Consider the following 27,210-nt stretch of genomic DNA (forward strand, 5'->3'; position numbering starts at 1 on the left):
GTGTCGCTCTGCTGTACAGAAGGTTATAAGTGGGTCACTGTAATGAATGATGTTAAATTTTAATTCAATGATATAATATCATTGTACAAGAAAAACGATTCTGAGCGATAACGGTCAGTCAGCCTATGATATTACCAAATATATTTGATGATATTATTGTGAATAAAGTAATTTATATATTTACTTATTTACAGGGAACCTTGTTTTAAATTTTCAATCCTTAGCTACAAAAGTTGAACATTTTATACATTTTTAACTAAAAAATAATTATTAAATTTTAAATTTGATAAATTTTGTCAAAATTCGAAGTTCAAATGATTATAAAAAAATGTGTACCTATGTATTTTTAATATTTTACAAATGCTATTGTAACAATAAATCAGGAGCTTTGTATTAAATTTTCAAGCTTTTTCGCCCAATAAATAAAATTTTATTGGTATTTATGGGAAAAAAAAACTAAAAAAATTGATAACTGACAATGTCCGTAAACAGCTCAAGTGTCAAATTATTTTCAAAATTGTATGGCGTATAGAAAATGCTAATACAAACATTCAGTGAAATTTTTAAGTATCTACAATCATTCGTTTTTTAATTACAACAAAATAAGAAAATCGTTACATGAGAAATCGAGTGAATATCAAATGTTGTAAAAATATAAATTTCAAACACTCATAAAAATTTAATTTGACTTTTTTCTAGAAATTTTTTTTTTGATAAAGCTAGACAAACTTATGAGGAATCTTGTATTACATTTTAAAATCTTTTAGAACATTTTTTATGAATTTCTAATTCAAAATATTTTATAAATTTTCGTGATTTTTCTGTATTTTGTCTAGTATTGAATATGAAAATTATATAAAATATAAAAACTGTGACTAAGGATTTTTAATATTTTTTAAATGTCATTGTAACAATATAGTAGGAGCCTTGTATTAAATTTCCAAGCTTTTTTACCCAACAAATAAAGTTTTATTGACATTCATAGGGAAAAAAACTAATACAATTGGAAACTGAAAATGTTCTTAAACAGCTCAAAACAAATCTAAATATTTTGAAAATTTAATCATGTATAGAAAATGCTAATATAAACATTCAGTCAAAATTACATGTACCTACAGTCATTTGTTTAAGAGTTGTACCAAAAACTAAAATTGATTTTCTCAAACAAATTTTCCGTAAAATTTACCGTTTTTCTTTAATTTTTCTTTGTCTTTTCACGGCGCATTTGAAAATTACTGGAAAATTTTTACTTTTGACCCCCTAAAGTACCAACTAGATTCACTTTCCTATCAGAAAAGATATTGTTGAAGAAAATCTAAGCATTTTAACTGTCCTAAAAGGTAATGACAGACACAAAAAAAAAAAAATAATAAAAAAATAAATACATCATTGTAAAATCAATACATTCATCGTTCCACTCAGAATCAAAATCTTGTATCTCTATCAAATTATAATTATTTATCAGCACTGAGATAGATAAGAAACCATTGTGAAATATATATTACATATAAAAATGCATTCATACAACCATTAAAGCATAATAAAAAAAAAAGTATACACCACAAATTAACAAAATTATATTACAATAGATGAGTTTTAAAAACAATAAGAGCATAAATAAGCAGTAGAGTTGAAATAAAAGCATACACCACAAATTACCAAAATTATGTTATGATAAATACGTTTTAAAAAAAATAAGAGCATAAATAAGCAATAGAGTATCCCACAGTTGTAAACAGCTGAATAGAAGTCAGTCTTTTTAAAATGTGAACTACATAACGTTGAGCTGGAAGTAGGCTTAAAATCCTTTCTTCGAATAGCATGTACCCATTTTTGAAACCTCTCTTTCTCTTTAAGAGGTAACCTTAAATATCAAAATAATAAATGTACATTTGTTTGAAATAATCAATGTGTAAAATCAATATCACTATATAACACTTTATATTAACTTGTGAAACAATAAGTCTTTCCTAACGTCACTTGAGCTAGTACAATCAAAACCACTACAAAAATTCACCATCTTAACTTGCCCACTATTTGAATTTTATTTAAGTTAAAGTTTAAAACAAAGAACAAAACGTTAAACGAACGATATTATTATTTATTGGTAAGCCATCATATTGTTAAGTGTGATAAAAAAAGATAGCAGCACCAAGGTGTTTTGATACATTGAGCAGAACATAGATAATAAAGATATCTTTATTATCTATGTAGCAGCACCATTCTTATCTGCTGTCTTTTTCTAACACGGTATTTTGGAATATTATCTATGGTCTGGTAGTCCAGTTATCATATAGTTCAATTCTCTTATCTAGTATATTCTTATCTATTTCAGTGTTTATCAGTTATCACTATTATATTTAAACCATTTTTCATTTCTCCTGTAAAATGGTGATAAAAAAGAATTAGTAGGTTTATATATATAATTTTAATAAAACTAATAAAAATTTCTGTTTTATTTATAATATTTATAGCTCAAAAAGAGTTAAGATAACTGCAAATGTTATAATATTTTATCATAATTTTACCATGCATAAAATGGTCATAGAAATATTCGGCTAAAATTTCATGTATTAGAATGCCACCAAAAAGCAAAATTTATTTTGTCAAAAACTTGTTTAGCTTAAAAATTTTTCCCGATGCTTTTAAAACTCCTGAGAAGTTGAAAATCAAATTATTATTTCAACTACTTTATTAAAATTTAAAAAACACGCACCTCATAGTAAAATCAATACATTTTCGCTCTACTTAGAATTTAAAACTTAACATATTTGCGTTTGATCTAGAGCACTAGTAAGTAGTAATTTTGAACTGTGAAATTTGGCTTCTTAATTTAAATAATTATGAGGGAGTTCTGATAAGTTGGTCGCTTTGCCAAGAAGTCGCTCGCGAGTCGCGGTGGGAATAAAGGTCCCCACACATTGCAGCGGTGGGCACCGCCGGGTCAAAAGAATTTTACCGCCACCGCTGCAGCGTATGGCGTCCTTTAGGCCGACATTGTAGGCTTGCGTAGTTATGCCGCGCATAATATATAATATAGGCTCAGACGCTCTGTACACCAAGCACGCCGAGCAACGTGCCGTGGCCCGTGTAACCCGTTACAATTAAAACCTGAAATCCGTCGAAACTAGTTTTAAATAGTCAAATCTAGTTTCCAAAAATCCCTTTAGTTACTCCTGGTTTTAATTAGTTAAAACCAGAATTTACTAAGACCATCACCGTCAGAACTAGTTGTAACTTATTTTTATTAAGTTAAAACTATAGTTGTGTCTGAAATATATTGATGAAAACTATAGAATTATCTAGTGAAAATTCGTAATGTTTATACTTTGATCGGTTAAACTAGTTTTAACGAGGGAAAATTAGAAAATATATAAGCACCTACATATAGGATAATTATTATAAGAATTTATTATATTATTTATTTTGAGAGGACAAACTATCATGGCATTTTGAATTGCATAATAATCATATTATCAGTGGTGATATTGGCGTTCTTTCTTGAAGTTCCAACCTTCAGACGATCTCTCCCTCCATGCCCTACAGCGTTATGTGACAAATCAATGACATCAAAAATGTCTTCTATCGGCAAATAATATTTAACTGGCTCTCCACGGGTTATCAGCTTTTTTGTATCACTAAATTCCAAAACATTGAATTGTTTTATCCTTCTATATTGAGCAGAGGTTTTTCTAGTTGCTGATATCGCACCCTCACCTCTTTCAGAAGCGAATCATAACTCATAAGCATCATTTGTAATGACATTATAATGATTGTGTTTTTTTTCCTTCCACTGATTCCATTCGCTTCTTAAAACCCGTTCTCGGGTACTTATTTCTCTCCACAGATATATATAATAAAGTAATAAACTAGATTGCTAACTATTGATAATACGTGAAGCGAAGTTCCGTCATTTTATCTGAGGCCAGAGGTATTATCAATTACTATCACAGTATTAAATAACAAATTATGACCACCTGTGTCACTTATGTTCACTGTTGTCCTGTCAAGATGATAGGTTTTTTTTTTTATTTATATGTAAAACTAAAAATATCTAAAAGTATAATAAATAATAATTATAACTTATGAACTAAAGAATTATTTTTCTAATATTGAAAAAAAAAAACATTTGTTATCAATATAAATAATAACTGATATGGTGTTCCGGCCTCGATGATAATGGTGGATTGTTGGCTTCAATTAAATACACAGGCTGTATAGGCCAGTTAGCAATCTAGTTTATAATATATATCGGTGTTTCTCTCTCAGTTTCCGTCATGACATCAAAGTATACAGTTACCCGATGACGATGTTCAATACCAGCAAACGTCAACGAGAGAAAAAAAAACTTAGAAAAGAAAATGGTCAATTCTTGACAAAAACACGTAGGTACAACGACTAAAAGGTAAAACGAACACAATCGCACTGGTCAAACACGGCGTCGCGAACGATATACGCTGACGTATACATCAATATTAATTGATTTGATAGTCGGCCTTATCTGTTGAATTTATCGGGCATTATTTATAGATCGCCTGTGGTCACGTGCGTTTTATGAAGTACGAATTCGAATACAAACATTACTAAAAAGATAGTTTTTACTGACTTATTTAAACCTACGGTTAATTCTATTTTTAACTAGTTATAACTTATAACCAGGAGTGACTAAAGGGATTTGTGGAAACTAGTTTTAACTAGTCAAAACTAGTTTCGACGGATTTCGGGTTTTAACTGTAACAGATAACATCGTATGACGTAGTTATGCCTAATGAAGATATCTGATACGTATATACGTCAATACGCCAGACGGCATATTATACAAATGGTCATATTCTTACTCTTTACATATTATACTGATACACCATAATAATATATTATATTATTGTGGTGTATCAGTTGACAGATATCACAGAATATTATGATGTTATGACTTACGATTACACTTACACAGACTTGTGTGAAACATATTAACAATTAATGTTCAATATCTGGGCTGTTTCACTATATTTTTAGTAGCTTGCTGTGTGCCTGTAGGTAAACGTCGGTTATAGTGTTACTATCATGTAGAAATTGTGTCTTATAGTTATTGTATTTCTCTCAAATTAACATTTTTAGCATATTTGAAAAAGCTAAGAGTGCTATAGAAAGTTCCCGTGAAAAACCTTTAGTAATTATAACGAAATTACAAATATTTTTTACGTATAAGCCAAAATTAGAATCTAGATTATCACGTTGGCGATGTTGTTTAACTACTAAAAAACATCGACTTATTTACAAAAAAGTATTTTTTTAAATTTTTATCTTGGCTCGTATATATATATTTACATATACATTATAAGGAATAAGATTATAAATTGTTGAATACCGTTATTTTATGAAATAACAAGTTAGGTTATAAATTAACGTACTAGTAGCTTGCAGTAGGTAAAGTGTAAAATAAATATTTTATTAGGTAGTTATGTATGTATAAAAAATTAACATTAATACCATTCTCTATACGTTGTTAAGTTAAATCAATTGTAAAAAATGTTTTTGTCAATTTGCTGTACTTTATAACTTCAATATTTCAGTCATTAGACAAGATTGACGTCGTAGTCGTCACTCGTCCTATAAGTGTCATTTCTATATAGTATATGTTGTCAGTTGTCACCTACTCTAATGAAAATCAAAATTAAATTATAATAATATTTTATAAATAAATGGTCTGCATCATTGAGTTAAAGTATAATAATCAGCATTTTCACATTTTTTTTTATAGTTAACTATACACTATTGCACTGGTTACACTTACGTAGTTACATTGTCTTTAGATATTATAAACACAAATTGAACTTTTGAGTGACTGTTTTCGAATCGACGTTAGTTTTATTCCCAGTTGTAACTGTGAATTGTAATCATTTTATATCAAATGAAACAAACCATTCAGATAAAATGCTGCCGAACATAGAGCATGGTGTATTGTCATTATAAAACATTATAATCATTAAAATCAGGTCATGAATTTTCGTTGAAATTATAGTTTAAAAAATGCAATTATCGTATGTCAACAAAGTAAATATTATGAAATTAGTTTGTTTTTAAACAGAACTACTATTGGACACTACAGATTCATATATAAGTGGTCTGAAGAAATATTATCATCCAACATCCGTAAATTGATGTTTCTAACAGATTAACAAAAATAGTTGTGAATTTCCATTTTACGTGCCATCTCAAATTCTTAACTCAACCGCAATTGAAAGTTTCGATACATGATATAGTACCAAATTGTATAAGTACGACTTATTTCTTATCCATATTATATTAATTTGAATTGGTACATACAAATCACAAGTAAACATATACAACTATCGTATATACGTATATAATTATGGATCAAGCCATCAAAGAATAAATCACGTACACAAACAATATTCTAATAATATAATAATTAAATCAATACTATACGCTTGCTGCTTGCATGTGCTCATATTATATTCAAGAATAACGAAAAATAACATTTAACAAGTGAGTCACTGGCCATTGACAAACACCTATAGTGTTCACTTTCTGTAGGTAGTAGGTACTAAAAATCATTCTTAAATACGGTTTACAATTATTTACATATTTGAAGTCTCAGCTTATTTGCTTCATTGACTACTTGGCTACTTAGAAGTTACGAGTTTACTACTATAGCCTATTGGTAATTACACGCAAGTTAAAGTACTGTTTATACATCAACAATACGCTAATATGAATACTTAATTATTTTCTTCTACCGAGATATAAACTAAATTATAGTATATACTATATCTGTCGTAGCCACTTCGTAAAATCGATCTTTTCATGAAAAGATGACCATTTCATGAAATGGAAACGGATATTTTATACTTCGTGAAATTCGAAAATATTTCACAAAATAGTCATTTTTTTATGAAGTGGTCACTCCAATTTAACATCGTGTAATTTTTTTCACAATCTGGTCCTGAAATACAACATTTATCACACACGTCAATAGTTTGATTATATCCATCGTGCCGATGTCAAATACAATAAATATTATCTGTATATTCTATATGACTATAATAAATTATACCTGCCAGACTATCTGAAATGTGTAGATGATATTTATTGGTTTTGATAAAAGTCATAATCATTATGTCATATTATTAGCATTTTGGTAATACTTGATGTTAAAGCAGTGTATAGTTGCAGAGTTTAATGAAAAAAACTGAGTTTTACCAAAAAATAGATTAATATTATTTGGATAAGCCTGGTAAAAAATCATATAGGTACAGCTGAAAAAATTGAGTCAATAATTGCGGAAATTAATGACGCTAAATTAGAGTAATTACCTAAATTACGCTAAATTACCTACATACTAAGTTACTTTATTTGTCTTCTGTTCTATTGTATTATATATTCCGTATTACCAGGGTAGGGTAAATTACGTTACTTGTTACAAATTCACTATAGATATTTTTATTTAAATAAAATTTTTATAATATGGACAATATATTAATATGATATAAATAGTTATAAATATACTACGCATAGGTGATAATATAAATTAAATTAATCTATACCTATATGGTATTGTAAAAGTCATAAATAAGTATACTTGATAAATACATTAAATAAATAATAATGGATATAATCAAACTTGACGTGTGCAATGAATGTTGTATTCCAGTACACAAAGCGAACGACCAGATAGTGAAAAAAATTACACGCTGTTAAATTGGAGTGACCATTTCATGAAAAAGTGACCATTTTGTGAAATATTTTCGAATTTCACGAAGTGTAAAATATCCGTTTCCATTTCATGAAATTTCATGAAATGGTCATCTTTTCATGAAAATTTCGATTTCACGAAGTGGCTACGACATATCTACCGCTGTAAAGATATTATAATAAAAAAGACACTGTTGACTTGTGTAGGTACTTAAAATTAGAGCGTTTTATCAGTTATCACAATGACAAAGGTCAAGACCTTGGGTGTCGATGTTTTACGCGATAGATAGTGCGGTCCAATGAATAAAGAAGAAAGAAATTGCTTTACTTCTGAAGAAATTATATTATTTTAAGTATAATATATATATAATTCCAGTTGATTTGGTTGCACACTCATTACTTTTTACTCGTAGGTCACAATCGGGAAATGTAATACAATGTCCATCATGAGGAATCGTAATAATATACGATATACTCAAAAGGTGGCTCCAGAGCCATGGTTGGGGGCTAAGTCAAAAAACTTTCGATGTTAGGTATATGTTTTTTTTGTAATTTTGTTTTTAACAATTTTTTAGAAATATGGATTGGGAGGAGGCCACGGCCCCTAGCCCCCTCCCTCCTCCTAGAGTCGACCCTAGATATAGCTATAATAACCTGTACACGTTTTTTTACATACCTAATTTAAATTCAGTTATAATTAGTAGGTACTTAGTACAAATGTTTAAGGTGTCCATTAAATAAATGATGCAATTGATTTTGAATCTCCGACTAAAACTCGTAGTATAGTTATCATGACATTCAAAGCACATATTCTTTAGTTTAACCATATTATTGCTTGTTGTTGATAAATCATTACTCTCCAAAGCTCATTTATGTTTTAAGTACATTTCAACATTTTATTTATTTGAATTGTTGTCAAGGAAATTAATTTTAAATCAGTTATAGCTATATGCTATATGCTATGGGGAGTGGCATACCTAGTACTATACTATTGCTGTATAAGTTGAATAATGAAAACATGAAATTAGAATTTCAATAAAGTTGATGATGCGAGTTCAATAAGAAAACGAAAATTTTAAAATGTTTCGAAAATTACAGATCTGAAAGTCCTGTTTTTAACAAGTAGATAAATCACTTGCCAGCTTTACATGTACCAAGCAATCACGTTCACAGCTGTCTATAATAAAGCTGGCTATAAATCATTGATCTGTAAAGTTCGATGAATAAATCAATAGAGCAACTATATCGTCTAACGAGGGAATGAGGTTTAAGCAACGCATTCATATCGCATTAATCGCAACAAACGTGAGACTTTTAGAGGCGTACCCATAGGCTTAGTTAGCGTGATGAATTTATACACGGGAGCTATTATAGCCTATTATTTTTCTAGCTCATGACATAAATTCTAAAATTGTAACTGAAAACATTTACGGGACGGGGGGGGGATAAACCATATTCCAGGGGTCTATGACCCCCCTTAGACCCCCCCCCCCCCCCCATCACCAATTGGTGTACTGCATTTGAGCGTAAATCGTCTGTTTTTGATTACCGAGGCGTGCGTAAAGGATCTATTACAGACTAAAGTGTTTTCTATTTGGCATTTTATTATTATTTCATTATTTCGCAATTCATTGGCGTTGCACAAAGTCGCAACGCCGCGGCACGTTATACGTCAATGTTAGGCCCGTTCGCTCTTCGGATTGGTCGGCCGGCGACACGTCGTGCGCGTTTGCCAACTTTTCGTCGGGTCGAACTGTCGGGCGGAACATAATGACCGTGTAACGTCGTACGCGTTAGGAAAAATTATCGGCTGCCCGGCGACGACCTCCGACGGGTCACGACAACGCGAGCGCGGCAACGCCGCACGAAACGGAGCCGCTCGGCAGCTCGCTGATAAGCGCAGTCCCGTTCGTTTGTTTTTCATTGGCCCATTGGTCGTTCGCTGCCGTATAAACACGTTATTTACCGCAGTCTCAATTTCTCGAAGAGTCGAAGCAGTCGAAGCACAGTCCGATGTCTGGCGTCCGAGCCTCAGGGTTTGGGATTGGGAAATTGGTGGGTCCCGGGGTCGCGAATTTTCCGTAGTTTTTCGTACCCAACTGCACCACTGGAATTTGTTCCAGGAAAATTCCCGTCGCTGTGTAAACGTTGTTTCGCCATTCGTTGTCCTGGCCGGGGGGGCCGAGTGCAAACGGGGGTGGAAAATATCGGACAGCGATAAGAGCGCCGTCCGCTCTCGCTGTCGGTTACGCAGTCGCGTACGACTAGTATCGCGTAGCGACGGCATAATATTGCTGAACCGATCGAGGAGCCGACGTTGTCTGGTCTGGAAACCGTCCGGCCGTCGCGATATCCGCGTCGGACGCTTCAGTACTGCCCGAAATTTGTTCGTCCCGGACATGGGTTGACAGTAGTTGTAGTGTAGTGTAGTAATCGTTCCGTTTCTCCCGACATGCCCGTCGAGACGACTAGCCAAACGACGGAACAGCAGGTTTTCACTGTGGAGGAGGACTCGCCGAAACAGTCGGAACCTGACTTGCCAGATAGTAAGTTGATACAACTTGTTTTTTATTGTTTTTTTCGCTCGTGATCTGACCCTTGTACTTGTCAGGCACATTGACACATAGTGTGTCTGACTCCGTGTGTGTGTGTGTGTGTTTGGGAGTAAGAGATAGATACACGGTCACAATGGGACACCGTACAAGGCGTTTACCTCATAAGCGTAAGTATAAGGTCTATGGTACAAGCGTTGATGGTTTAACCAGTTGTGTTATAGATTGCGATGGATAGAATAGGACGTAGTTGAACCATGTTTACACGATTACTGAATACAATATGTATTGATTGCTTGTTTTAACATCCTGTTATTATTGAATAAATATTAGAACGAAAAGGCCTAAAATTTGATTTTAATAGCGAATCACAGAACCTGTGTATGTTATGAACTATGATGCTTGTTTAAATATTACAATGACAATGTTTTTACTGTTAGTTTATACCCACTAAACTAATATAGGTAATATTATGTTATTGAATAATATTTTCTTATCAGTGTTGATATTTTTAAATTTTTAATTAAGAAGATCTCACCATTTTTGTTTAAGAACCTATACGGCTATACTTACTTACTTACTAAATTTTCTTTCATGTCAAATAAGCTAATATATTTTTAGATAACGTTTAAATATGAACATCAATCCAAAATATATTTGTTTAGTATACTTATAGTTAAATGCAACAAATATAAACTCCATTGCGTATTTTGTTTTTTTTAAAAATATTTAGCAATTAATTTATTGTATTGGATCACTGCTAGTTAATTGTATAATATTTTCTCAGTATTGATGGTTAGGTAGGTACTAATTAGTAATTACTAATAGGTTTGTTAGTTGTTACACATTTGAAATGTATTTACCTGTGTATTGGTGTAAGATATTTGTTTTATTTTATTTAGGTACCTAATTGATTTAATATTTTTAATATAGAAGCACAAAGAATATTTTATGATAACATTTAAATTATAAATTGTTAAATGTTTACCCATATTATCTTATAATCATGGTTGGGATTTTATAGCATTTGCATATTTCTTATGAGATGCTTAAAAAATAGCAGTGCAAGCTAAAAATGTTTTTTATGATACAGAGAACTACAATTAAAAATTTTATTTTGCTTTGTTTGCATATTTTGCAATTTTTTACTTTTTAGTGTTTTTTTTGGACTTGTTGAGACTATTTTGCATTATTACCTGTTTTTGAATCAAAATCGGCCATATTTTATGAAATAATATTTTAGTAAATGTGTTTTTAGATTTTTGTCAATCGAATTATTATGATAATTTCGTATTAGGTATTTGGTTCTAATTTTTGTTATCCGCTGATTTTGTTGGGTTTTTTTGTCGATGTCTACTGCGATTATTAATCGCCGATTATCAACCAACGCTCGTTGAATGCGTTGTATAGTCAATTCATTTGGATTCTGAACTGAGTGACTAAATTATTTCAAATCTTAAGTAACTACCTATAATAATTTGTAAGAGATTAAAAAATTATTAATTAATAAATTTCCTTTTTTTTTTGGCATATTTTGTTGTTTATATTGCATATTTTTTTAGCGCATATTTAGCGATATTTAAGGTAATATTATAGTGCATATTTATGCAATTTTAAGTACTATAAAATCCCAACCCTGCTTATTATATTAGATTTTACAAGCAAGTTAGTCGATGCCCGATAGGTCACAATGTCACATATTGAACTAAAGATAGTATTTTTATTACTTATCAATAAATAAAAAAATTAAATGACAAATAAACAATTTTTCAATTTGATCTAATATTGATTCATTGAATACAATTTTTATTTTTTTTTCAGTTGAACTTCTTGATGATGTTCCTAATGAACCAACACCTTCTACATCAACAAATGTGTTAACAAATGGTTTAAAGCGACCTTTGCCAGATGCAGTAGAAGGTGATAAAAAAAAAAAATTTAGACTTACAGAAATTAATGAAGATGAACTGGAAGTTACTAACAAAGATGATAGTGGAAAAAATCATATTGAACTATTGATACAAAAAGTTTCTGATTCTCTAGAAAATCCAATAAGTGATGATGAATCTAATGTTTCCAATAAGACTAATCATAATCTTAACAATGAAACAACTTCATCCTTTAATAAGATAAACCATAATGGTAACAATGGAATTGATAATAAAGATTGTAAGGAGGACTATCCGGATAGAAATACTTTAAGTAAAGATATCAGTAAGGATAGAAAAAAATATCCAAGTGATATATTACTTAATATTTTAAATAATGTTAAGAATAATTTTAATGATAGTTGTGAATTTATTGGAAACAGTAAGGATACTATAAAAAATGGTAAAAATGTATTAACTAAGAACGATATACTTACTAGCAATGGTATTTCATGTTTAAATAAATTATCATCATCAGACAATTTAGCTATCACTGAAAATTCAGATCACGAAAATGTTGCTGTTGTTAATGATATTCAGGTAACAGAAAATATATCTACAGCAGTTAATGATTCAACTGTAAGAGAGAGTAATTCAAACCTTTCAAATATCAAGATATATACAACTGAAAACATTGTAAATAGTAAAAAAAATGATGCAGAACCTTTGCTAGAATTTAAAAATAAAATACAACATTTGACAAAAAATACTGATGAAACTAAATCTATAGAGAGTCCATGTAATAGTAATACAAATAATAGTAAAAAGGTCGATGTTTGTTCCAATGGTATTGATCAAGATTTTGAAGTTATAGATTCTGACAATAGTTCTGACTATTCATCATATGATTTAACTGATTTGCCTGAAGATATCAGTAGTATTATAAGTGGAGTAAAGCAGATAACCAAAGAGAGTTTTCCACAGTTATTAAAATTGTTTAGTAGTAAAGAATTGACTTATGACGTAAGAAGATTTTTATTGTTTTTAATTTTCATTATATATTATATTAATTATATATTAAAATTGTGTTATTACTATTATTTAGCAATTTGACAGCATGTGTACACAGAAAATTATTGAAATGATGACACAAAGGTTACACTTGGGTAAAGACCGTTCAGAACTTCATTTGTTGAAGGAAAGAGAAAAAATCTGGCGGTCAAAATATTCTTCACTAGATAGACAATATAAAGAAATGAAAACTATTGTAAATGTGCATAAACAAGAGTTAAAAAGCAATGAATATGCTAGACCACATCTAGTTACAAGGACTGTTGGTTTGCAAGCAGTATTATGTCCAAGAAAGGTAAATCAATCATGTGATAAAAATAATGGGTACAAAAAATATTGAAGTATGTTGAATTATTTGTAGGAATTTAGTATGAAGTTACCAAAACAAGCGATTCCTTTGCCAAAACCTGTTCCAGTAAGTATTATTGTTGAAGATGAGGATGATGTTGTTGAATTAGAATTTGAAACAGTAGAATCTGCTAGTTCATCAACTTCAAAAATTACAAATACAACTACAAAAAAGGTAATATAGTACATATTACCATTGAATATAAACAATATAGAAATCGCTCACTGGTCCGTATTTACGCGACGCCAAAAAGTGATGAAAAATGGATATGGCTGTTATGAAGCGCTGTCACATCCATTTTTTTGTCATTTTTTTGCGCCATGTAAATACGAGCCATTGAGTGATCTACAGTATTTATAATCAATGATATTACCTATTGTAATTTGTTGAAAGAAGTATTTTAAGAAATAATTAATTTAGTTATTTGATACAAATACTCATTTCTTGATAATTATCTTAACACAATATATTTATTTTATCGAAGATTTTATATTGATAATTTTTTTTTTAAAAAACAAGATATTGTTTTATTTTTATTATAAATTTCTCCGAACTCTATTTTAAGAAGAAGTATGATTATAGTATGATGTATACTTCTTATGGTATCTTTATAACTTCAGAAATCTGGTCTGATGGTGATTTGACTTTTTCTAATTTTTCTGTGTGGTTTCTCTAAAAAAAAAAAACATTGAATAAGAAGAAGACAGCTAGAAATTTGAGCGTCTGAGCTCACTTAAATATTTTTATTCTTACATAATATATTCTTATTTTTTTTTTTATATAGCTAATGCCTCCCTTAGTTGCTACATCAAAAACGCTAGCAGTATCTCCAAAAAATGTCACTGCATCTCCAACAAATGTTACTGCTTCTCCCAAAAAAGTTACTGCATCTCCAAAAAAAGTTACTGCATCTCCAAAGACTGTTACTGCTACAAAGTCTTTGAATCATATCAACATTGGCATTACTCCTACTACTATAGATCTAACAGGAAATGATGATGTAATTGAAGAATCAAATATAATCAATTTGGAGGATTCAATTTCACCTATCAAAATTCCTCGCCGAATTTCACCGTCGCTTTTACCAGCAGGGACATTGATGGTACGTAACTAATTTAATATTAAATAATTAAATATATTATTTTAAAATAAAAAATATGATTGACAACTATACAATTTCTAGAATAAGTCTCTAGCACCTATAGAACAAGACTGTCACAACTTAAGGGAGCTGGAGCATAATCCATTCTAAGGAGTACAAACTAGGCATTTTATATTTCAGTTAATCTGGGTCTTGTGAATGTGTTGAAAGTAAATGAACATTAGTGTGTGTAATTCGTAGTACTGATCACGTTGTATAGGGGAATCATAGTGACCAGATATGTACGTCTGTCATTTTACTTGTGTGCATGCACGTGTCACCACTATTACTTTATAAAATTATAAACATTTTTTTACAAAAAATACTGCCAGTGACTTCAACCACTATGCTCTATAGGATGTTCCGATTTAAATTTTGAAAGCAGATTTGAATTCTCTAAATTTACTATGCTTTAACTATTGTTCATTCTTCATGTTCTATATCAATGTATTTAAATTTTTATTATGAATATGATATATTTTTACTCTTTTTGTTAGTAAATTTCTAAGTAAATAAAAATAAAAATCAGAAAAATGAAATTGTCAACGCATAGATAATTTAGTGACAAATTCAAATCTGCTTTCAAAATTAATATCAAAACATTATATTGGACGTAGTGATTGAAGTTGTGAGCTATGTATTCGACCGAAAATGAATCACGCTCCAGCCTCCTTAAAATATATAGTTTTGAGAAAAAGCGATTTGAAGTTTGAATCTAAGAGATATTAAAGAGTTATACCTATAGCTATGTATATACTTATGCGTTTGAAACAAAAAACTTAAATACTTTCAAACATGCTTTACAATATGACTTTTTTAAAATATTATGAAATACTCTCTTAAACCCAAAAAGTTAGACTTGTGGCCTATTACAACTTTTTAAGCAAACGCAAGACCTGCCTTATTTTGAGATGTGGCTGTATTGCATACAGAAATTTATTTGATGACTGATTGAATTTTCTATTGTGGCTGCTATATCACAAATTATAAAATGCAATACCACCACAACCCTAAATATTGCATTTTTCAATCAACATATCACACAATAATTTGTTTTTATTTAGTTCAAGAACACAAATCGAAATAAGGCAGTCTTGAATTTTGACTTCGGTGATTAATTAAATAAATTAAAATGCGTATACTGCCATAAAATATATATGGCTCTCTTGCTTTGAAAATAAGCTAAAAATTATAATATAATTCAATACTGTATCATATTTTTAGCGATTAAATTAAAAATGATATGTGGCGGTCTTGCATTATTTTTTTACTATTCAAAAATATAACTTAAAATTGATGAATATTGAGTTATGGGAGACTTGTTCTAGAGGTGTGAATTTAATGTAGATTAATTTTTAGTTAATTATTCAAGGCATGTTTAGAATCAAGACTAAACTTATCTATAGTGACTTAAAAATTAAAAATGTCCTTAACACGTTGACTGCCACAAGCCCGCCGGCGACCCAAGTGATGTCTTTGATTGTGAAGCTATTTGGGTCGCCGGCGACCTAAATCCTATTATTAATGTGACGCCACTTGGGTCGCCGGCTGCCAAATTTAACATCAACATTAAATGTATCTAATTCTTTATGGCTTGGAGAGAACAATATTTAGATTGGACCATGGCGTAGACAAGACGATTTTGATCATTTTTAAAAAAAAAAAACAATAAAATCCGTCAACTTTAATACATTTATATTTTATACAAAAAAATGTAATATTTGAATATATAAATGCATAGTAAATAGTAGTATAAAACGTTAAAATTAAAATTTTAAAAAATAAAGAGGTACCCTAGAGAAATTGATAAAAAAAAATTCACTTTAAATTACTTAAAAATAAAAATATATACAAAAAAGTAACAAAATTGTATTCATACATTCTGTTTTTTTAAATGGTCTTGAAAACATTGTATGCAAACCGATGGTTTTGATGGGCAAAGACTGCAAAAGGTTGTTACTTTCTTAGCCTTGTTCAAAGCTTCCCAAGAAATAATAAATTAAAAATCAAAAATTCATATTAATTTAAAAAAAATTAATTTAAACTCACTTGTATCCTAGTTCTTTCGAAAATTTTGTATAGCATTCAGTACACCTTTTTCTTTTTTTTCTGTTTCTTGAACATTTTTCTTCTGTCTCCTCGAGTTTATGTTTTATTATTTGTCGTCTTTGAAATCTATTTTCAAGAGGTTGTTCAGAATTTGAAACACGTAAAGATGTAGGTTTTAATTCAAGGAGTTTATCTACAAGCACTTCACGAAATTTATGTATGGTGAGTTTGTTTCGAAAATGTTGTTCATTATACATAATTTGAGAATTTACAACAAATGTATTTAAAATTATCTCTGTTGCTACCTTGTGATACCACCGAACACTCTTTCTCATAGGAGTGCAGTACGACGCTAACTGATCCGATAAATCTATGCCTGCTTTTCCAGCATTATAGAATAATATGCTGTCTGGTTTAAATATATCTTCATGATTCCTATTTTTCTTACCAGTGTTTGTCATATTTAATTGATGTCGCGTTGAAAGTAAGTGAATGTCGCGTTTATCTTTAAATTTAGATACTACTATACCAGAATCGTTTTCCAGACCGACAATTTCCCCTTTTTTCAATTTTTTTTCTATCACTGTTTTTGGTAAAAAACGTCTATTTTTTCTAAGAGTTCCAACCAAATGAGTGTTTTGCCTTAAAAGTGTTTCCGCTAGTGGAACAGACGTATAAAAATTATCAGTGACAATAGTACGCCCTTCGTTCAGATAATTTTCACACAAAGAAGTTACTATTGTTTCACTCAACGCTTCTCCGGGTTTAGATTGTTTTCCTTCGTATATAATAATTTTATACGTGTAACCATTAGTCCCACATACTTTGAAAAATTTTACGCCATATTTATGTGTTTTATTTGGGATATACTGCCGAAATTTCAGTCTTCCTCGAAAAGGTATCATAGATTCATCCACTGCAATTATTTCTCCAGGTTTCTGTATATTTTTTACTAATTCGTTTGCCATATTAAGTAATTTTCTTACTTTGTATAAGCGATCGGCTTTGTCAGCAGTCTCATTGTCCTCAAAATGCCAAAACCTAAGAATGAGTTCAAACTTATTCCGACTCATTGTTTTTGGTGCAACACCATTTTTATAACGTTCAGCTTTGCTCCAATAATCAGCTATCGAAGTCATTTTTACGAGTCCCATCCACATCAAAAGTCCCATAAATTTTTCCATATCATTTTGGTTTATTGATTGCCAAAATGAAAATCTACTACCACGTGTAATTTGTTGAGTATTTAAAAATTGTTGAGCGTTTCTATTTGTTTCAATGACCATTAACTCAATTATTTCGTCGGTACAAAATAATTTAAAATAATCCATAGGTCCCATATCCTCGTCTAAAATGACTAATGGCCCCGAATTTCCCATAAAGTTAAACATTTTTTGATTCGCACCTGTTACAGTTTTCCAATTTGATTGGCTATTGTTAGGTGTTGATAAAATTAGATCCTCAATTTGATTATCACCAATCTCATCATCTGACGACTCTTGAGAATCACTATTATTTTCACTTTCAACACAATATATTGGATCACTATCACTATCGTCAAAACTGTCACTAGAAAAAATGTCAGCATCATCTAATGCATTATTAATCATGCGTTCATCCATTATAATATTATATTAACAATTTTTACGTAAAATAAAGTAAAAATAATAATACAATTCAGAACTTGATAACCACGAGATGTTCACACTTCTTGTTCAACGTGAATACTAAAAGATAATTGACGTATTGACAAATGTGTAATAAATAAATATTATTATTATCTTGCACGAGACAGCGGGCGACCCAAGTGGCTTGTACGAAATATTACTTTTTTAGCAGGCCACTTGCCAGCCGGCGACCCAAGACTTTTCTTTTTTTCATGATATTATCTACAATTAACTGTTTCTAAAAATATCAATTTTATTAAAATCCAACAACTAGATCTATTTTTATAAATGTAAACATTTACGACATACGATGTAAAAATAGTATGGCCTGACACGCGCTGATACGACTTGGGTCGCCGGCGGGCTTGTGGCAGTCAACGTGTTAAACAGGGTGTCTCATGAAGATATACCCATTAGCTGTAAAGGAGGATTCGTAGCCCGGATAAAAATTGGTTTTTAAGTCAATATGCTGAAATAATAAAACCTTTAAATATGTAGTAATATGCAACAAAATAATTGCCATTAGCTGCAAACTATTAGAATTTGTAAAGATTACTGACATTAACCCTAAAAATATGCAATTGCATTAAAATTTGCGCTCTACTTATGAGTTGTAATATTTGTTATAATTTATATATTTATACACAACATGTTTGGTGATTTTTTAGTTGGTATAAACATTTAGTTGATTATTGTTTCAGAGCGGCAATTCGGGGAAAACTATTACTTATTTAGAGTTATCTAAGAATCCATCATCATCTTCCTCAAGTTTTATAACAGGAACAGCTTCAGTAAGTTAATAAAAAATGTATAATTTTTTCTTTTCTTTGATTATTATAATTATTATTTATTGTAGCGCTCTCCTCAACGAACAATTGTTTATAAAGATACCATAAATACAAGTCCAAAATCCAAAAATCTTAAACCAATTTTAATCGAAGGTAAGTTTTTAAATTTTAACTGAATTTTAAATATTTATTGTATATTATAGATATCTCGGTGTTTCAATTTATTAGATTATTGGAATTATTTTTATAAAGTGTCACATATGTCATAGGATACAAACTGAGCAATACTTAGAACGGTTATGGTCAGAGATTATAACATGTGGTGATAATAAAGTTTTCATTTGTTGGGTATAATCAGTTAAAAGTGCTAAAAATAATTTCTTTATGAATATTTTTATTTTCTATATTCTTCCATATTCCAGATCAATTGTTGACAGTAATAATTTAGCTGCAATAAAAGTGAATCATAATAATATTTATCTGATTAAATTACCAGAAATATTTAAGACAATTTGTATTTTATTTTAATCATGATTTTTTAAACCAGTTTTACCTAAATATAAATATTTTACTACCGACCTTAAAATAAAATAAAATAAAATAATTAATAATGTTGTTGAATCAACAACCGATTATGTTCGGATTATATGTCAAACCGATTATAAAATCTTAGTCATAATAGTTACTTCACTGTCATTCAGCTCTATCTGTTCTTGTATATTTTGTTTTGTTAGGTATATCTTAAACTTTGAAAAAAGTACCAATTATAAGGACTACTTTTTGATTTTTGTACATAATATCAATTTACATTTTTATAAGATACAAATTTCATTTAATATCTACCTTAATTTTATAACACCCATTTATATCTTTTACAAAAAACGTTTGTACTCAGTAATATAGTTTTTGAAGCCTCTTCTTTATTATTTCTTGGTTTAAAATATTGCGTGGTAAAATACCATTAATTATTATAGTTGTATATTTTTTTATTCATATGAATTAAAACAAATTAACATTATTCCAGTAGTATAAATAATGATATAAATTATTAATGGTTATAAAATATATATTAATATGTATATGTATCAGCACATAGTAATAATGGTAATGCAAATTTATAAATAGGTTTATAAACACACGTTTAAACCCTTGATCCATTCCACTGCCTCTAGTATTATTGCATAAATTCCTTCAATTCCCTGACTACTTTCCTGCCTGACATTCCATTAAGTAAGCTTACGTTTTTGTAATTATGTACTTGGTATGTTGAGCATCCATCAGTGGCTATGTGGTGTTATTTGTTATGCTATTGTGATTGCTTCTGTTAGTTAGGACTTCAGCGTGTACAATAGCATATGCAGGGCACAAGCAGGTTACCACTTTCCTTCTCCCGGCAATCTATTTTAATATAATTTATGGTTTGTCATTTGTTGCTACAATCATACGCTCAACTATCTTTCAGTCCCCATTTATGCATTATGTATCCATAACGACTATGGCCAGTCTGTAGTTGATTTTGTACAGACTACAGCCTGGGCAATTCCATTCCTATTTGGGATCCATCACTAAATTTTTGTTTACTATAGAAAAGTTTGTCCATTCATCATACCGATCTGAAACATTATTCTCATAATTTCTTAAAAAGATGCCTATGAATGAGTTCTTGATATCAATCTGAATATGATTACGTACATCCTTGAATGTTGTCCATAAACAATTTTTACGCTACATCTCATTTAAATGCTCCATACCTAGAGAACCTCACACATCTTACAATCCATTCCTATCTTTATTAAATCTCCAGACGTTGGAACACAGACGTATAAGTCTTGACTTATGTTTCCTGTATAAGCTTTTATTTGGTAATGTAGACTGTCCAGATTTTTTAAGCCGTTTAACCTTTTATTATACTCTCACTTTTTTAACACTTGATCGACAAACTCTTTTTGTTTAAGCATACAAGTTACTAACTTTGCAAATAACACTCCCTGCAATAGATTAATGCAAATTGTTAATAAATTTAAAATTGATGTGTTCAGCTAACCAAATTTAGACTCATTCAAATTGTATTGTAATTATTTAATTCTTAACACTTAAAAACGCTATGTTTATTTCAATAATTATTGTACATTGTTTATTATTTTTACCAATTTCCATAGACATATTTACTTATATGTCTATGATTAATACTATTAATACTATTATTATTATTATTATTATTATCATTAATTTTATATTCCTATTTTGTTATACATTATCATAATGATTGTAATGTTGTTGTCTATTGTAACAGGGCTTTGCCCGTTTAATACTTAATAAATAAATAATACTGACCCCTCATGTCCTGTGTATTTTTGTGATTAGTTTTTATTTCCTTCATATTTTGTGTGTTTGGTAATATGTTTGTTAACATATATAGTCATTACAATGTAGTAAATTTTACTGTTAAATTTTACACCGTTGAAGCATCATCCCCTTTTCTGGCCAACTTCTGCATCAGATTAATTTGTGATCTTAATGACTTAATTCCTTCCTTACATAAGGTATTTGCTCTTAAATGTAAGAGTGGTGTCCAATGTTTTTCCTAGATACTTAGGTGTGAAGTTGTGTTTAATTTGTACTCCTTTAAATAGGTAATACTTTTAATTTTGCATGCCTATCTATTGCTCAGATGAAATTTACATACCTCCAATGAGGATTTGCAGGATTTGGCTTTAAATGCTGTTTATAGAAGTATTAATATATTGTATTCGAGTCATCTGTTAGCATCATCTAGAACAGTGTTTCTCAACCTTTTTACTGTGGCGACCCCTTTTTTAAATTTAAATTTATTAGCGATCCCTACATATATATTTTGTACATACTCGCTTAGATTATCATTATAAATAATCTAGACTCTAGATTCTAGAGTCTATAGTTACTACAAGTACTGTACACGAGAAATATAAAAGATACATATTATAATATTATATTTATTTAAAATTAAAAAAAACGTACATTAAATATTTCATTTTATTATATAAATATATTTTTAAATTAAGATTTTTAATGGCTTGGTTGTTGCTGTTCATGTGATATTATTTCGTCAATTCTTGGTTTAATTGACTTCGTCAAGCTAATTCTCATAGCCGATGAAATTTCCAGACAGTTTCTAGTTTTATTTTTTATTGTTGTTAATGTGGAAAAACCATTTTCACACAAATATGTAGTAGAAAATGGAATAAATAATTTTAATGCTTCTTCAGCCAAACTAGGATATTGATTTTGAACCTTTATCCAAAATCGACCTATATTTTTGTTGCTTCTGAAAATCTCGTGTAAGCCCACATCTGCACTTAATTCAATCAACTTTTCTTCATTTGTTAATGATAGTATATTTTGATCAGATTGTACGAATGGATTTATTACCCAATTACAATTTTTACGAATGTCTTGTGGGGTCGAAATATTTGGACATTTTTTCTCTTAATCTACCTAAGTGTTCTTCGATGATAATACTCATTTCATTAATTTCATTTTTTGTCAATATATTTTCCTGAGTAATGTTAAAAAAATTTGGAAACATCAAATGTGTAGGTTTTTACTCGATTTGTCCATAGTCCTATTTTTTTTAGGAATGCGTCAATTTTGTTGTACGATATAAAAAGATTAGTATGTGGACCTTGCATACTTAAATTTAATTCATTAAGAATTAAAAATATATCGGAAAGATATGCAAGTTTGACTAACCACACATTATTTTCGAAATATTTACTAAGTGGTGATTTTTTGTCTCTCAAAAATATTTCTACTTTCGTTTTCAGTTACGTGTTCATTTGCGACTGTTTACTCATATTAGAAATATTTTATAATAATAAATAAAGTCAAATAAAGATAAAGTGTATAAAAATGTGAAAAACAATATATCTATATTCGACGTTTATTATAGATTCTTTAATAGACGTCATAGAGTAATATCGCTTTAAAAATGATAATAGTGTGTTTTCCATTTTAATATAAATAATCTATACTCTTAATAGGTATGTAATATAATAATATTTTATTGATTTTATTTTTATTATTTGAGCTTTTAATTTTCACATTGATTTCAATCATTCGATTGCGCGACCCTAAATAATAAGTTGGCGACCCCCAGGTTGAGAAACACTGATCTAGAACCCTGCTCTGGCATGGAATTGCAATCAATCGAAACCCAAACCCTTTATTTTATAAAATTGTGTATATTATACTAGTTAAATAGAATGGGGTCTAGAACTGATTCTTATGGTGAGTCCATTCTTGAGTGTGTACCAGTTGCTTCCTTTTTGCACAGAAATACTTGACAATACAGTGGTTTATGATCATCTTATCTATGATTGTTATTAATTTTTTGTATGGAATGACTAGTAATTAATTCATAAGACTGTGAATCCAGGCGGTGTTATATGCTGCACTTATTTTAAGTCTCTTTTACAATTCTAATACTATTAAGGCTGTAAGTACAAGTACTTGTTCTTTGTATCCTCTGTGGTGATCCTTGAATCCATTTATAGTACCCAGAAAATCATTATAGAACAGTTAACTAGATACAAATTCTTGTTCTTGCAAATATAAGAAACTATCAATGATATGGTCTTTGAGTATATTGTATATCCCATCTGCGGGGGGAATCCTTGTTGGTTTTCTTTATTATATTATACAATAGACATACACCTCATTACACCTAACCTTAGTACTGGGTTCATTCCAACATTTTTTTTTGGTATTTAAATTCTGTTGATAAAATACCAATGTTATTAAAAATTAAAATATTGTTATTAGACAACTTAATTTTGAATATCACAGTGGATTTACACTAGTCACTCGATAATTCGAAAAACTCCATAAATCGAACTAAACGCTAAGTCCCCTGAGAAAACCTCTATAATTAGAAAAAATACATGTATTCCGGTCCCCTCGATAATTCGAAATGTCTGTCGGTGAGGCACACTCTACAATTCAAATTTTTTTGTCACGAATCTCCATAATTCGAATTTCTATGTACATATAGTTCATATGTACATATAAGGATTATGATAGTTAAATATTATCGTAGTTTAATGTTATCGTATCTTACCTACCTAATCTATTCCAAAATAAACCTCTGTTATGGGTAAACCGTTATTGAAATTGAACAAACGTAGTCAGTCGCAATATGGGTCCCGTATACTTAGGTATCACAAATTTTCAAGCTAGTGAGGGTTGGTTAGAAAAATTTAAAAAACGTCATGATTTAACTTTCAAAAAAGTATGTGGAGAGAGTGCAAGTGTTGACCCGTGCATTTCACAAGATTGGAAAAATGAGTTAATCCATCTATTGGTTGATTATGATGCTAGGGATATTTTTAATGCCGATGAGACCGGACTTTTTTACAAATGTTTACCAGATCGCACTTTGACATTTAAAAACGAAAAATGTCATGGTGGTAAAAATAGTAAAAATATAAAAATTCATTTTTTACCTCCCAACACTACATCAACTCTCCAACATCTAGACCAGGGAATAATAAAAAATTTTAAAACGATGTATCGGAAGGAAATTGTTCAAGAAGTGTTGGCGTGCATTGGTGAAGTTCCGTGTAAAATTTCTATACTCACTGCTATGGAAATGGTACACAAAGCATGGGAAAATGTTAGTGCACAAACCATCGCGAATTGCTTCAGAACTTGTGGTTTTATTAAGGACGGACAGACAATTGGTGAAGGTATTCCTGTTCAATGTGAGGAAGTTGAAAGCACATGGAACAGACTAGAAGTTCCTGTATCATTTGAAGAATTTGTTCACTTTGACGATAATGTCGCAACTGCTGGTACTTTTACTGACGAGGAAATTATTCAATCTACTTTAGCCAATCAGCACAATTCTGACAATGATGACGAGGAAGAGGAGGCGGAGGCGGAGGCTCCTGTCATATCGTTAAAAGAAGCAAAATTTTTTATGTCAGGATTACGTAAATTTTTTGAGCAATCTGAAATGGACGAAAAAAGATGCGATACAATTTTCAATGCTATCAGTAAGTTAGACAACGCTATGGACCAGATTGTGACCAACAATTTTTCACAAAAAAAAAATAACAGATTTCTTTAAAATGTAGGTAATAATATTTAAAATAAATGTAAAATATAATAATATGTATGTATAATAAATAAATATCTATTAATAGTTTTAAAATATACATTGTAATAATATTTATAATAAGTAAATGTAAAAATAAACGTAATACATACATACATTAATGTACAATTTTCCACCTCTCTTTAATTTGAATTAATTTTTTTTCCCTCGATAATTCGAACACTCGGTAAATCGAAAACCTCTATAAATCGAATTTTTAACTCGGTCCCCTGAATTTCGAATTATCGAGTGACTACTGTTGTATTAACTATACCAGTGGAATTTATTAATTTTATTAGTTATTATTCTGAATAAATAGGGCTAGATACTAGATGTCTTAGATTACAAGACAACTATTTTAATACATTGTGTGCTGTACCAGAATATTAAATAATTAATAATGTTATTTTAGTGTCACGTGTTGATCCTGTACTAGTTCAGCCTTGTACCGTTACTTATACTGGACATTGTGTTCCAGTATCTGGAACATTACAACCAATGTCAACAGCCTCTTATACACCACGCAAAATAACAGTGTCTCAACTTTCTGCATCATTAAAAACACTAACTCCAAGTTATACAACATGCCAAATACCAGCATCTCGTATATCTGCATCAATGCCTGGTATTGCCTTACCAATATCATTACATACAATACATCATACAGGATCTCAATCGACAAGAAAACCACCACCTCCTGCGATACCACTTTTAGAAGTATGGCAATTCTGTTATTATTTTTATTTATACTATAAAAAGAAAAAAATAATCTAAATTTATATTATACATGTATAACTAGGGCCCGGATTTCAATGCAAAGTGCATATTTTTTTGGTTGATCATACACAATGCTTTCTAAGTACATAGTTTGTTTGATGTAACAAGGTCTAACGAGGGTTTGAAAGCTACACATTTTATTTTGCATTTTTTTTGCATATTTCGACATTTTTTCATTTTTAGAGCATTTTTAGCATTATTGGGTCATTTTGTTGGTTTTTGTATATTTGTTCAATATAGATATAAAATTTAGCCTATTCAAAATATTATCTAAAGATAAATTATTTTTTTAATATTTAAGAAGGTTTATCGGGTTTTTCCATACACATTGTCAATTTTTTTTGATTCAGTTTTTTTTAATGCAATGCTCAAAATGTAGTTAGTACAATAGGCTTACCTACTTAAAATGTTAATTTTACATACATTTTAATATATATTTTGGTATGTTTAGAATGAATAATATTTCCCCAAAAACAGCCAAAACATATGCGTGTCAACACCATAGCAGTCAATATTTCAAATTTTCAGTTTTTTTTAATAAAATAATAAATTAATAAATAACAATTATATATTATATATCATTTATAAATTACAATTTGTATAAAAAAATATATATGGCATTTTAAAGGTCATTTTTGTGGTAAAATGCATTTTTGGCTATTTTTTAGAGCATATTTGTATGGTTTTAAATGCATTTAAATCCGGGCCCTAATAATAACATATTTTTTTGAACTTCCAGCATCCTTCTCCAGTACCCGGAATTCCAAATCAAAAGAATCTTCCTACATGGAAAAGATTACCTCCCGCACCTAATTTGACCATTTCCAAATCAGCAGTAGTGCAAAATACTCCCCAAGGTAGTAATATTAAATAACAATATTACCAAACTCATAGATTTCTTATATTTTCTACTTTTATTTCATAGCATTAGTGCTCTCCTGGACTATGGATGTTGATAAAACAATTGCAGAAGTAATAAGTTATCAGATATTTGCTTATCAAGAGACCCCTGATCAACCACCTAACATTGACCTATGGAAGAAAATTGGTAATGTAAATGCTCTTCCTCTACCAATGGCTTGCTCACTTACTCATGTAAATA

General features: G+C 29.8%; 2 protein-coding genes across 6 annotated transcripts in view; one reads left to right on the top strand and one right to left on the bottom strand.

The window, feature by feature from the left end:
• The window catches only part of LOC132951629 (putative uncharacterized protein DDB_G0282499), a 42,623-nt gene that overhangs the window by 13,924 nt on the left and 1,489 nt on the right, over positions 1-27,210 (top strand). For 2 of the 5 annotated variants that reach the window (XM_061023445.1, XM_061023446.1), the window contains exons 3-11: positions 12,087-13,156; positions 13,239-13,499; positions 13,566-13,727; positions 14,338-14,655; positions 19,112-19,201; positions 19,267-19,351; positions 25,744-26,048; positions 26,848-26,965; positions 27,034-27,203. In XM_061023445.1, the coding sequence (XP_060879428.1) occupies positions 12,087-13,156; positions 13,239-13,499; positions 13,566-13,727; positions 14,338-14,655; positions 19,112-19,201; positions 19,267-19,351; positions 25,744-26,048; positions 26,848-26,965; positions 27,034-27,203 (2,579 nt within the window). Of the gene's footprint in view, positions 1-9,604; positions 10,260-12,086; positions 13,157-13,238; positions 13,500-13,565; positions 13,728-14,337; positions 14,656-19,111; positions 19,202-19,266; positions 19,352-25,743; positions 26,049-26,847; positions 26,966-27,033; positions 27,204-27,210 lie in introns of those variants that run through there. The other 3 variants (XM_061023447.1, XM_061023449.1, XM_061023448.1) reach the window with 3 other exon arrangements.
• Positions 15,948-18,942, bottom strand: LOC132951630 (piggyBac transposable element-derived protein 4-like). Its single transcript, XM_061023450.1, has 2 exons — positions 16,744-18,942; positions 15,948-16,674 (listed from the first exon to the last, which is right to left on the bottom strand). Exons 1-2 carry the CDS (start codon positions 18,363-18,365, stop codon positions 16,659-16,661), a joined length of 1,638 nt encoding a protein of 545 aa, XP_060879433.1. The 5' UTR covers positions 18,366-18,942; the 3' UTR covers positions 15,948-16,658.

This window comes from Metopolophium dirhodum, chromosome 9 (genome assembly GCF_019925205.1).
Source record: "Metopolophium dirhodum isolate CAU chromosome 9, ASM1992520v1, whole genome shotgun sequence".
NCBI lineage: Eukaryota > Metazoa > Arthropoda > Insecta > Hemiptera > Aphididae > Metopolophium > Metopolophium dirhodum.

Bases quoted from the DNA above. Each gene is read 5' to 3' on its own strand.
- LOC132951630 (XM_061023450.1), bottom strand. From the start codon at position 18,365: ATGGATGAACGCATGATTAATAATGCATTAGATGATGCTGACATTTTT.